Source organism: Schistocerca americana, chromosome 2 (assembly GCF_021461395.2).
Source record: "Schistocerca americana isolate TAMUIC-IGC-003095 chromosome 2, iqSchAmer2.1, whole genome shotgun sequence".
Lineage (NCBI taxonomy): Eukaryota > Metazoa > Arthropoda > Insecta > Orthoptera > Acrididae > Schistocerca > Schistocerca americana.
Window position 1 is genome coordinate 431,267,856 of NC_060120.1, and position 13,622 is coordinate 431,281,477.

At 44.2% G+C, this 13,622-nt stretch overlaps 1 protein-coding gene across 3 annotated transcripts in view; it reads left to right on the forward strand.

The window, feature by feature from the left end:
• Positions 1–1,508: 1,508 nt before the first annotated feature.
• LOC124594739 (esterase FE4-like) overlaps positions 1,509–13,622 on the forward strand; it is an 89,296-nt gene continuing 77,182 nt past the window's right edge. For all 3 annotated transcript variants that reach the window (XM_047133115.1, XM_047133116.1, XM_047133117.1), the window contains exons 1-3: positions 1,509–1,648; positions 11,379–11,516; positions 12,374–12,533. In XM_047133115.1, the coding sequence (XP_046989071.1) occupies positions 1,511–1,648; positions 11,379–11,516; positions 12,374–12,533 (436 nt within the window). In that variant the 5' untranslated portion in view covers positions 1,509–1,510. The remainder of the gene's footprint in view (positions 1,649–11,378; positions 11,517–12,373; positions 12,534–13,622) is intronic.

A 13,622-nucleotide genomic window follows, 5' to 3' on the forward strand; every position in this document is an offset into this window, starting at 1 on the left:
TCACTCTAGTGAAGGGTGAACTAACCACTCAATTTCAATGAACTGGTACTTCAAACTCTTCACAGATGGCACACTCCACACTTCTTTCTAGTTCACTCACTGTCTTCCCCTCTCCCACTACATCGGCGCTACGTCTCTCATTCTCCCTTCACTTCAGTTCCGCCTCTACTGCCTGTCGACGAATCGTACGGCGTTTGTGGGAAACGATAGGTTTGCGAGGGGTTGTGGTGGTGAGGGGGCGAGGGGAAGGCAGCGTCAGATGCTTCCTGTAGTGCTGACATCATTACCCGTGACTATTTGTGCGGTTCAGTTATACTTCGCGTCTACCGGTAGCCTATGTTGACAGCGCTTGCGGACAAATGAATATTACAGATACAAACGAAGAGGCTTGCTGTGTGAGCACGCACAGCCAACATGAAAATAAAAGGTTTGTTAATAACACTGAAAGAGGGATTTTACCTGAAATCGTACCAGTGACTACAGGTGACAATTTAAGCTTTGAATCTGGATGGTTATTATTCTCAACAAAAATAAAATCTACAGGAAAACTTCTGAATAATTACTTAACGTAGATATATAGACTTTGTGACAGTGGTAAACATATACATTCTATTTTGGATTAAATTTTAAAAGGAACATAAAGTTGGACTGCATTTCGTTGGTAGCCCTAGTTTTCAGTCCATGAATACAACAAATAATGTTTAACTTAGCAGATAAAGACTTTTTTTGGGCGTTTCATGAGAAAATGTCGAGCAAGATTAAATGTAATACCTTCTTTACATGTGACAGGCTTCTCTGTTTATCTTTCCTTTGTCCGCTTCTACCATGCTCTATTTAAGTTAGCTCAGACGCTGTAAGAGCGTAAAACGTTGCGTGCACATTACTGCATAGTTCGGCCATCTGTTGGTAAAATTATGAAGTATTACGAAGCTTTATTGTACGAGCGAGGCGAAGCGACTGTAGCCGCGGCTGAGCGGCGAACTGGGCAACTTCGCCAGGCTTCAGTACTTCATGAATGAACTACTTCATTTGAACGCTTCACGGCAAAGAGTGAAATGAATGAAGTAGTTCACGGGAATGAACCAGTTCGACCCATCTCTACCTCTATCGGTTCTCCCTTCCATTCCAGTCTCGTATTGTTCGTGGAAAGAAGGATTGTCGGTATGCCTCTGTGTGGGCTCTAATCTCTCTGACTTTGTCCTCATGGTCTCTTCGCGAGATATACGTAGGAGGGAGCAATATACTGCTTGACTGCTCGGTGAAGGTATGTTCTCGAAACTTCAACAAAAGCCCGTACCGAGCTATGGGTTTGAGGGCGATTGCGCAAGCGTACGCACGCAGGAGCAGGTGATTCTGCCTGCTACGTGACGGCGGCGTTTCGCAAGAGGCTCGTGGCGTGTCTGAATGCCGGCGGGAAGGCGGCCGTACAATTGCTGCGAGTGAAGGCCGGTGGGCTGGTCGGCTGGTCGGCGACGCTCGGCGTTCATCGCTCAGTGCGCCGCCAGCAGGCATGGCGGACGGGCCGACGCTGCGCGTGTCCCAGGGGGCTCTGCGCGGCAGCAGCGTGCCGGGCGCCTGGGCCAGCAGCTACCTCGCCTTCCGCGGCATCCCCTACGCACAGCCGCCTGTCGGGGAGCTGCGCTTCAAGGTGGGTCTCTCCCCTCAAACGTGCTTCAACGGCATAAACATTTACGGCTCAAACATCGTAAATTAGTAAATCAACTGAATTCAGTCCTCTGCCTGGGCCATCAGAGAATTTGGCTCACTGCAGTTTGCCGCACTTCACCTCAACGAAAGCTATGGCTGACAATGGACGCACAACGATTCGTCATACATCGTACACTGAGGTGCCAAAATTCTTGGGTTACCTCCTAACATGGTGCAGCAATTGGCCTGGCGATGACTCAGCAAGTTGTCGTAAGTCCCCTGCAGAAATATCGAGCCATACTGCCTCTGTAGCCGTCCATAGCTGCGGAGGTATTGCTGGCGCAGGATTTTTTGCACGAACTATAAATGTTTCAGTGTCTCAGACACTGCACTATAGCTGTAAATCACGCATACAAGCGACCAAAGAGACGTTTTCTTCCGTAAACGTCCTTTGTATATAATACAGTCGCTTTCACTTCAAATAATCTACGTGTACATTCAGAAAGTTGCCTTATAGTGTGTGGCGGAGGGTACTTTGTGTCCCACAGCCACACTCACGTTTTCTGTCCCAGTCGTGAATGGCGCACGGTAAGAACAATTGCTAGTATGCTTCCGAATGAGCTCGAATACCTCCAATTTTACCTTCATAAACTTTTCTCAAGATGTTATACAATCTGTAGGATGAGCAAGCAGTAAGGAAACAAAGGAGAAATCTGGGAAGGGAATTAAAGTTTAGGGAGAAGAAATAAAAACCTCGCGGGTTGCCGATGACATGATTCTGTCAGAGATGGCCATGGAGTCAGAGACGGCCAACGACTTGGAAGAACAGTTGAACGGAATGAAAAGTTTTTTGAAAAACAGATTATACAATGAAAATCAACACAAGTAAATGCTGTGATGCTGACAGAATTTGATAAGGGAATGAGGCACAAAAAGTAAACGATGAGTTTTGTTATTTCGGTAACAAAATTAGTGACGGTGACGAGGAGGTACTGAATCGAAAAATGGTGCAAATGGCTCTAAGCACTATGGGACTTAACATCTGAGTCCCCTGGCCGGCCGAAGTGACCGTTCGGTTCTAGGCGCTACAGTCTGGAACCGCGAGACCGCTACGGTCGCAGGTTCGAATCCTGCCTCGGCCATGGATGTGTGTGATGTCCTTAGGTTAGTTAGGTTTAAGTAGTTCCAAGTTCTAGGGGACTGATGACCTCAGACGTTGAGTCCCATAGTGCTCAGAGCCATTTGAACCATCAGTTCCCTGTCCGCCCCCGGTAGCTGAGTGGTCAGCGGGATAGAATGTCAATCCTAGGGGCTCGGGTTCAACTCCCGGCTGAGTCGGAGATTTTCTCTGCTCGGGGACTGGGTGTTGTGTTGTCCTAATCATCATCATTTCATCCCCACTGAGGTGAAAGTCGCCGAAGTGGCGTTAAATCGAAAGACTTGCACCTGCACCTGGCCCTAGTCACACGACACTTCAGTCCCCTAGACTTAGAACTATTTAAACCTAACTAATAAGGACATCACACACATCCATGCCCGAGGTAGGATTCGAACCTGCGACCGTAGCAGCAGCGCGGTTCCGGACTGAAGCCAGCTTACTGAATTGAACTGGGAAAATAACAAATTTATGGCATAACTTTACTAACGGTAGGACTTTCTTGATAGGACATATCTCGAGGCATCAAAGAATCGTTAATTTCGCAACGGACGGAAGTGAAGGCGAAAGGAGGGGTAAAACATTGTTGGGGGGGACCAAGGATTGAATACATTAAGCAGTTTCAAATGGATATAAGTTACAGTAGCTATGCAGAGATAAAGAGGGCTGTACAGGACAGCCTAGCCTGTGGTAAAACAGTCTTCGGAATGAAGAAGAAGACGACGACGACGAAAACAACAACAACAACAACAACAACAACGTACGAGGAAGCCATATGTTGACCGACTCTTCTAGGAACATACGCTCTTCGAAATTTAACTGTAAACTGCTCCGTGAAACACAGCGCGTCAGCGTATGAGCATCTCCACGGTGCTCTCTCGCTAACTAAACGAACCTGGACGAAACGCGCTGTTCTTCTTTGGATCTTCTCTTTTTCCCTGTCAATCCTATACGGAATGAGTCCCGGACTTCGAGCAATAAGCAAATACCGGTCGAAAGAGTGTCTTGTAAGCTTCCTCCCTCGTAACTAACTACACTTTCTGACGATTCTGGCATCTGCACTTCCTGTGATGTGGTTGCTCCACTTTAAACCCCGTTCCGAACGCATGCTCTCACATATTTAAAGGGTGTGACTGCTTCCAGTGAAATCAATAATCGCGTGATCGCACGATAACGAACTTTGCCGCTTATTTAGTCGTCAGCTGAAATCGACCGTCCGCATTTCGCAACAGTTCCCTAGTGTTGCAACGTCATTACATACAGTACAGTATCACCCCAGAACAGTCTCATGCAGATTCTGACATTTCCTGTTATATGTACAGTGAACAGTAATGGTTCTGTACCACTCTCACTGAAGAACTGGAGATGGACAGTGCCATTTTGTTTTGGAACCACTAGAGGCATGCTACAGTACTGTGGCGAGGAGATTCCGAGGTGTTCGTGGAATGCAAACACGTACCTGTAAACAAGAAAAACATTAGTTAAGTTACTGTAATTTTGCGAATTGATAGTTAAAACTCTGATTGTCTCTCACACACCCGCTTTCTTGCTGCGTACATTTAATAATTTCTTGTGTCAAACTTATTATACTGCCGAAATGTCATTAATTTATAATATTTATAGTGTTGTAATTAATATAAAACTAGTATGTAATTCGGGAAACGAGAAAATTTCTCAGCCTTGCATAGACATGCATATGATATCAATGAAAATTTGTTTTTATTGATTTCATCCCGTTGCTCAACAACGTAAGTGAAGTGACAACTTGATTAGAAACGCACCTTTGTTTGCATAACTTTTTAAAGTGGTCGCGAATAGTCGTTTTCTTCAGTAAATTATAATACTGTATCGCCATAAAGGTGCATTTTCTTGCCGCTCGGGATTAGCCGAGCAGTCTTACGCGCTGCATTCATGGACTTTGTGGCTGGTCCCGGCGGAGGTTCGAGTCCTCCCTCGGGCATGGGTGTGTGTGTTTGTCCTTAGGATAATTTAGGTTAAGTAGTGAGTAAGCTTCGGAACTAATGACCTTAGCAGTTAAGTCCCATAAAATTTCACACACATTTGAACATTTTGCATTTTCTTCAGTAAATTATAATGCTGTATCGTCACAAAGTTCAATTAAGAAACAGTTCAAATGTGACTACTTCAAACCAGCAACGAAACAGTAAGTTAAGCACGCTGGATAGATTACCTGTCAATAAGCTCATCAACATCTACATTTACATGATTACTCTTCAATTCACGTCCAACCACCTTCAACCTATTTCTCTAGCGTTCCACTTTCGAACAGTGATCAGGAGAAACGGACATTCAAATATTTCCGTGCATTCTCCGGCCTCTCTTATTATATTATGATGATCATTTCTTCCTATGTAGGTGGGCGCCAACAAAATATTTTTGCGTTCGGAAAGAAAATTGGTGTTGAAAATTCATGAGAAGATCCTGCCACAACGAAAATACCTTCGTTTTAATGAACAACACCCCAATTCGTATATTATATCAGTAGCACTCTCTCCCTATTTCACGATAATACAAAATAAGCTGTCATTTCTTGAACTTCTCCGATGTCCTCCGTCAATCCTATCTGATACAGATCCTATACCGTTCAGCAGATTCCAGAAGAGGAGGGATGAGCGTAATATAGGCAGCCTCTTTCACAGACCTGTTGAATTTTCTAAGTATTCTGCCAATAGATCACAGTCTCTCTTTCGCTTCCGCCACATTAGCCGAGCGGTTCTAGGCGCTTCTGTCCGGAACCGCGCTGCTGCTACGGTCGTAGGTTCGAATCCTGCCTCGGGCATGGATGTGTGTGATGTCCTTAGGTTAGCTAGGTTTAAGTAGTTCTAAATCTAGGGTACTGATGACCTCAGACATTAAGTTCAAAATGGTTCAAATGGCTCTGAGCACTATGAGACTTAACTTCTGAGGTCATCAGTCCCCTAGAACTTAGAACTACTTAAACCTAACTAACCTAAGGACATCACACACATCCATGCCCGAGGCAGGATTCGAACCTGCGACCGTAGCGGTCGCGCGGTTCCAGGCATTAAATCCCGTAGTGCTTAGAGCCATTTGAACCATTTTGAACCGTCACATGATCTATGTGATCGTTCCAATTTAAGTTATTCGTCATTGTCATTCTTAAGTATTTAGTTGTATTTACAGTCTACATTTGTGTCATTCATTATGTAATCGAAATTTAGGAATTCCTTTTAGCACTCAAGTGAATGACTCCCACTTTTCGCTATTTAAAGCCAATTTCCATTTTTCGCACCTTACAGATATCTTGTCTAAATCACTTTGCTACGGTTTCGATCATCTGATGACTTTACAAGACGGTAAATCACAGCATCATCTATCTGCATGCATTGTAGGAGCGCAAATCGGAAAGTCTTCGCCTCTATTTTTTTAAGCCAAATTACAGCTCAAAATGCGATGTCAACATACCTATTCCCAGTGTCGGATCTTTCTTTGTTCCCGCCGGTCATATCTGCCTATAGTTTCGCCGCACGGCGCTGTTGCCAGTTGTTAAATTGGCGGTTGTGCTTCACACATGCACGGCGTTAGAGCAACGAAGTGTGATTCATTTTCTATTGAGCAAGGGACGAACGTGAATCGTGATCTACAGTGAATTGCAGCCTACATACGGGAAAAACTCTCGCTTTGAGAGCTGTGAGGTGGTGGTGTTATGACCTCGACAAAGGTCGTAGGTCTTGCATGACTGAGCCGTCGGGGAGGCCGCATTCGTCGCTGACTGTCGAAAAGATTTCCCGCGTGGATGCAACGGTGAAAGCAGAGCGGCGGGTGCACATCACGACCATTTCCCTGGAGCTTGCTACATCGTATGGAAGCGCTTACGACATCGTTCACGGGTTCTTGGTGTACCGGAGGGTTTCCTATCGGTGGTTGCCTAAGCAGTTGGATGACATGACGAAAGGCAAGAGAATGATGTCTTCACTACATCATCTGGAACGGTACTTCAAGGAGGGTGAAGGTTTGCTGGACCTCATTGTTACTGGCGATAAAACATAGATAGTACATTTCAAGCCGAAATCCAAGAATGGTGTGGGAACACCCGGGTTCGCCTGCGATGAAAAAATTCCGTTCATCGCCATGTGTTGGGAACCTGATGATAACGGCCTTCTGGGGTAGCCGTGGACCGCTCCTCCAGGATTTCATGCCTCAAGGTGCAGCCGACGGTTATTATTCCACGCTGTCACGTCTTAGGGCTAGTAAAAAAAAAATGGGCAAAGACTTTGTGATTTGCCCACGTAAGAAGGCTGTCCAGATTGTTTCCTAAATCATGTACGTACGTCAGGAACAGCAGATGGCTGTAACACTTTCTTGCAGAACGCCAGATATTACTTTCACTCGGTGACTGCCCATCAATGACTTCGAACAGTGACCTTTCTGAGAGGAAATCACGAATCCGTTAACCAACTGAGATGGCACTCCATAGGCACGCAATTTGATTAGAAGTCGCTTGTAAGGAAAGGTATCAGAGCCTTCTTGAAATCTTTAAATATACGATCATTTGACATTCTCTGTCTATAACACTCGTTGCTTCGAGCGTATGAAGAGCTAGTTGCGTTTCACAAGTACGATGTTTCTTGAATCCTTGCTCAATGTGTATCAATAGACCATTACCTTCGGAGTAACTCATATTGTTCGAATACAGTACATGTTCCAAAATCCTATTGCAAATCAACGTTAGTCATATGGGCCAGTAATTCAACGGATTACTCCTATTTCTTTCTTGGATATTGCTATGACTTGTACAGCTTTCAAGCCTTTGTGTACAGATCTTTCTATGAGCGAGCGGTAGCATATGATTGGTAAGTATGGAGCTACTGTACCAGCATACTAATACACAATCTCCCATGCCTTTATTAAGTGATTTAAGCTTCTTTTCTATACTGAGGACAGACACTCATAAGTTACTTTTGTTAGCAGTTCTTCTTGGTTCTAATTCTGGAATATTTGCTTTGTCTTTTTTTGTGAAGGAATTTCGGAAAAATTTTCTTTTACTAGCACTGTCACAAGTAACATTAACATTGTTACAGTAGACCCAGAAGAAGGCCGCTGCAACCGTGGCCGAAACGTTGGTTTTCTCCAGCAGTAGTTTTATACAATATGAAGCGGTACTGTACCCATAAACACTTTTATGTCGATCAACATCATTATCGCACATTTTTATCGAGCGTTGTTTCTGCGTCTCGGCACCGGTGTAGTTTACATACCAACAGACTCTTTGGGTTTTCTGCAAGATTTCGAGACCGAATATAATTGTGGAAACTATTAAAATCATCTCGCATTGAAGTTCGCGCTAAATTTCGAGCTCCTGTAAAACATAATCAATTTTGGGGAGCAAGCTTTTTTCGTTGCTTCTGCAACAGTGTTCTGATCTCTTTTGGGTACCATTAGGGATCAGTACCATCTCTTATAAATTTAATTGCTATACACGTCTCATCTGCCGTCGATACAATTTCTTTGAATGCACACCACTTCTAGTCTACATTTATACAGATTGGAATGAATGGAGACTGTCACTAATTGCTTTATCTGTCATAATGCTCCTTATTTTGTCAGGATTGTTTGTTGCCAAGAGGTCAAGTATGTTTTCATAACCATTTACACTTCGAGTGGGCTGTCAACTAACTGTTCAAAATAATTTTCTAAAAAAGTATTCAGTTCGATTTCGGACGACTGTTTATGCTTACCAGCGACTTTAAATATATATTTTCATCAATATGTCAATGGTAGATCGAAGACACAGCCAACTATAATTATGTGAGTGCAGTTATTAATTTACTCTGGTTGCCAACCTTTACCTCCACCCATACGAACTCAGAGGTTCTATATACTTCAGTATCATTACTAAACTACTTCAGACAGCAATAAACACGCCACCATCAACTGTACTTAATCTGCCCTTTCTGAACACGGTTAGGTGCTTTTTAAAAGTTTCGGCTGAAATTATTTCCGGCTTTAGCCAGCTTTGTCTACCGATAACGATATGAGTTACAGTGCTTTCTATTAGCAGTGGGAACTCCGGCTCTTTCGCAACATGGCTACGACGATGTACAACTATAGTGCCGGTTCTTGCTGGCTCTACCTTCGTCCAGTGTTTGCAATGTACCTTTTTAGAGTGGTGCCCTCTCTGTAATTTATGCCCAGTGATGTCTGGGTGCAGAACTAGTACTTGTCATTGAAACCTTGCTAAAGAAAAGAAAATCACGTAATTATTGGCGAATTCTGTACTAACCAATTGGATCAACTGAATATGGAAAAGGTGAGAAATAGTGTGCATTACAAAAGGAAAATAAAGTAATTTTTAGGTGCCCAAAAAGGTGCTTTGCAACGGGAAAACAGAGGACTTTGAAGTAAACATTGCTGGAACATCTGAACTGTTCACGAGCTTTTGTACCCCCTGACTTTCACCTTTTCTGTATTTAAATTCATTTGCAGCTGGGATCTGTTTTGAGTTTGTGGTAAAGAATCGCCGGTTGTAGATCTTTCAGAACCGCATTTCAGCTACTGAATTTAACAACTGGAAAAAAATTGGACAAGATGCATTGTACGAAACTGGCGTTCTCCGAGAATTAACTGCTTCTTTGGGTTGAGAATTTCTCCAAGTTCAGTGTCAGGAGACATGCAAACATTTAGTTTTCATGCCTGTCGGGTATCGTGTGTGTCAGAAGAAAGGTTTGTCACTTAGCCTGCTGTCGATGATAAGAGCGACAAATCTGATCACACTACTTTATGCTGAGACGACGTTATTTATTATGTGGCTACCAGTTTCGGTGCTTTAGTACATCTTCAGGCCTCAATAGAGTGGCCTTGAAGACACAACATCGTTGTTACAGGTAGTCTGTGAGAACAATTCATATTTGTCAGCTACTGATGGCATCGTGTATACGATTGGAGTTCATCCTCTTAGCGTCAGTTAAGATGGTGTACTGAAGCACCGAAACTGGTAACCATAAAATAAATAACATCTCAAGGAAGGCTGCATGTGTTCCATTTTACTACTCCCAGTTCAGTCTGGTCCGACATTCGTTTTATCAATATGTATTAACAAGGACAACAAAACACGAAGAATAAACAGCAATGGCTCAGTAGCGCTGCGTGGTTGGCGGTAGAAGTCAGCGCAGGACGGGCCAGTACTGCCACTGCTGGAGTGTTGGTTAGCCTTATGTTTTACTGTCTCCGTTAATGCATACTGATAAAACGAATGTCGGACTACACTAATCAGGGACAGCTCTGTCGAATGGGCACGAAAAATTTCGTTTTAAAAATCATTCTTTTTCAAACGGGAAACAAACCAATGCTTTTGCTTTCCGTCGTCACTGGGCATCGAATTTGAAAGACATGATGAGGAGTATTTATGTGGGCTGACTCCGGCAACACAGTGCAAAAACCGATATTGTAATTATGTCCTGAAACACCAGGGAAAATGCGCCTGACGGGTGTTAGGTGAGGCAGCCTATATAGTCGCCTTTAATCAGGCGGTTCTGAAGTAATTAGATTAGGGAATGAGGCACTAAAAGTAGCGGATGAATTTTTTTTTTTAATTTAATATTCGAAATAACTCCAGATGGGGGAAGTAAATAAGACATTTAGTGCAGACTATAAATAGAAAGAGACGCAGTTTTGATAAGAAAAAGCATATATAATCGTCTAACGTAATTCTCAGGAATTTTCTGAAGGCATTTGTATGGAGTGTAGCCTGGTGGCGAAGTGTAACGTGAACGTTATGTGACTCAGACAAGAAGTGGATACGTGTTTATGAAATGTGGGGTTTCGGAATAATGCTGAAGATTAGATGGGTAGATGGGATAACTAATTAGGAGGTGCTGATTGAGGATAAAATAAATTTATGGCCCAATTTGACCAAAAGAACGGGTCGGTTGGTGGGACACATCGTGAGGCATCAAAGAGTCATCAATTTGTTAATGGAGGAAAGTGTGTGGTGCAAAAATTGTTGAGGAAGACGTAAGCACGAATACAGTAAACAAGCTCAAATGGACGTTCTTTTCAGTAGTTATTCGGAGATGAAGACATTTGCACACTATAGACTAGCTTGGAGAGGTTCTTCAGATCAGTGTTGCGACTGAAGATCACAACAGACACAAATTGTTTAAGGTAATTTGCGACATTGTTTCTTTGAAAGGTTATGGATGATATCCTTACCCACTCTTTCCTACCCAGGCTTGTGCTACGACTCTAACCTTATTCCTTTCACAGAGACGCGAGAGGCTGGGTGGTCATTTCGCCACTGTGTGAGTTATGCCCTGTCGTTTTAACATCACCATCGCCGTCTGTTGTTAGCAACGGGTAAAAGAACATAGCAGGATGAAGATGACCAGCGAAACCTTTTCATCAAACGCTTGCGAAAAGAAAAAGAAAGGTATTCGTTTCCTCCTGTAGGGTCCCTGTATTTTTGTAAGTATGAGCGAATGTTTGGTACGATCTCTCCCTCGCTCTTCGCTCCTGAGATATAAATCTTCAGTTTTGGCTCATTTCATGTTTGGCGTACCACGATGTAGTGACACAGCGTCTCCTGGTGTTGCAGCCGCCGCAGCCGGGCGCTCCCTGGAACGGAGTGCGGGACGCGACCAGCGAGGGCAGCGTGGCTCCCCAGCTGGACGGAGACACGGGCCGCTACATGGGCGACGAGGACTGCCTCTTCCTCAACGTCTACACGCCGCGGGTGCGTACTTCACGCTGACGACCGCATTCTAAACAAATGTAACACGTCAACCAGTTTCTTCCCTTACCCACTCCCACTAAACCTTTCACCCTACTCATATTGCCAACGTTTCCCAAATGTGCACCCTGTAGACAGCATTAGTCCCTTAAAAGTCCGCATTGCTCGCTCTGGAACGCTGTGGATGGCGTAGAAATGCTACCAGGCGGTCACGTGACCCTCCACCACTGACGTAAGTAATGGTAATGAGGTGGGGCGAATCAGAATACTGAGGTCGGTGACCGGGAAGATGGCAAAGAATGGCAGAAACGTGTTTGGTGGAGACCGTAACCTTACCGTGGATGTAGTTGCTCAATTTGTTGGTGTACCAACGCGCTCTGTCCGACGTGTACATGAAGAGTGGCTCAATATTCGCAAACATGTCTTTAAAAAGACTGGTTATTTTAACTTCTCCCTTCTTTATAGCTCGGAACATTTTTTGTTGTGTCGTAACTCGTAGGGAGCTTTGTATCCTGGAAAATCAGCAGATCCCGCGCCAGGCTCGTTTATGCTCTATTTTAAGAGATTAAATTCTTAACTTTATCGAAATTGATACACAACTTTGATTCTCAAGCTGCAGAGTGAGTACGTCATAGCACGCAAGACAGCTTCTCCATGGGGTGCGATTGTGCCTCTAATTATTTTAAAGAATTTTCAGAGTCGACGATCGCCTAATGAAAAACACGTATAACATATGTTAACCTGTCGCCACTCTGTGTTTGTCAAAATAATTTCCTTGTAACCAGTAGGATCAATATTTTTGTAAAGTGATATCTAACGCAGTGACTGTGGGACGTACAGTATTGGTGCATGTTACGCAGCTTCCTTCGGAGGCCACCAGGGAGCTGCTGCCTGTGATGGTGTTGGTGCACGGCGGAGGGCTGGTGCATCTGTCTGGGAGCAGCCAGTGGTGGGGACCGGACTTCCTCGTAAGGCGCGGCGTCGTTATGGTTTCCTTCAACTACCGGCTCGGAGTACTGGGTAAGGCACTCCCAAATCTGCAAACGCTTACAACGCGGAGATCTTTCTGTGGCCCACGGGGCCTATGGCTGTCAGTGTCAGAGCAGTCCTTTAACCAAGAAGTCAAAAATTAATCCTAAGCTCGGAAGAATCAGTAATGATCAACTGCATGACAATACAGAAGGCAATGGAAATCGCTGTATCAAAGATACGTAATGTGTTTCCACAGGACATTTGGTCTCTTGATGGAACATGTGAAATGATCTCTCCATTGTCAAAAGGTTTCAGACGAGCAACGCCCCCCCCCTCCTCCCCCGCGGTTCTCTGGGAGGGACTGTCAAGGGAGAGATGACCGTGAGACAGAGATGGAATAGTCAACGAAAAAGTAACATTCTACCACGAAGAGCGTGAAAGGACGGAAGTCCGAAAGTGAAAAGGAAACTAGGAAATGTGAAAAGCAGAACTGAAAGGACCGATGTAGCGGAAATCAATGGAGTGAAACGGAAAGACGAGAACGATTTATGGTCAGATGAACGTAGGATGTCGGTACCGGTTTGAATTACGCGATCGACGGTTTAACATCTGCGTGTGCTTGTAGGCTGAATAAGGAAAGTAGGCTTGACTCGGCTTGATGTAACACTTTATTAACGAAGTCCTGCGGGCAGAACACACCATAATACACTGCAGTCAATAAATCGTGCGAAGGCGTAAGAAAAGTTCGGTACGGTAAATTATTCCGTATCTAACACTTAGATTCACGCTTTTCGTTAAGGAGTAAGACGTGGAACAGAAATCAATAATCAAAGAGTAAATCACAGAACAAATGTCGCTTGTGTATAGCGTCTCTGGCGTCCAGCGGAAAAGTTTCGCGGCACTGTACTTGCAAACACCCGCGCATGTCACAGCGCTGGACGATGACAGAAGACGCCACATAGGATAATATCAACAGCGCGGGAAAATGATGTAACAGAAGAAGAATGTGTTATGAATGGGAAGGTAGGGGAGAGATGAGTTATTGTGAACAATTTACTGAAAGCGTTGTCATTACCAGAATCGAGCAGCAAACCATCGCCAAGTATAAATGCCGACGTCACAAGAAGAAGATAAAGA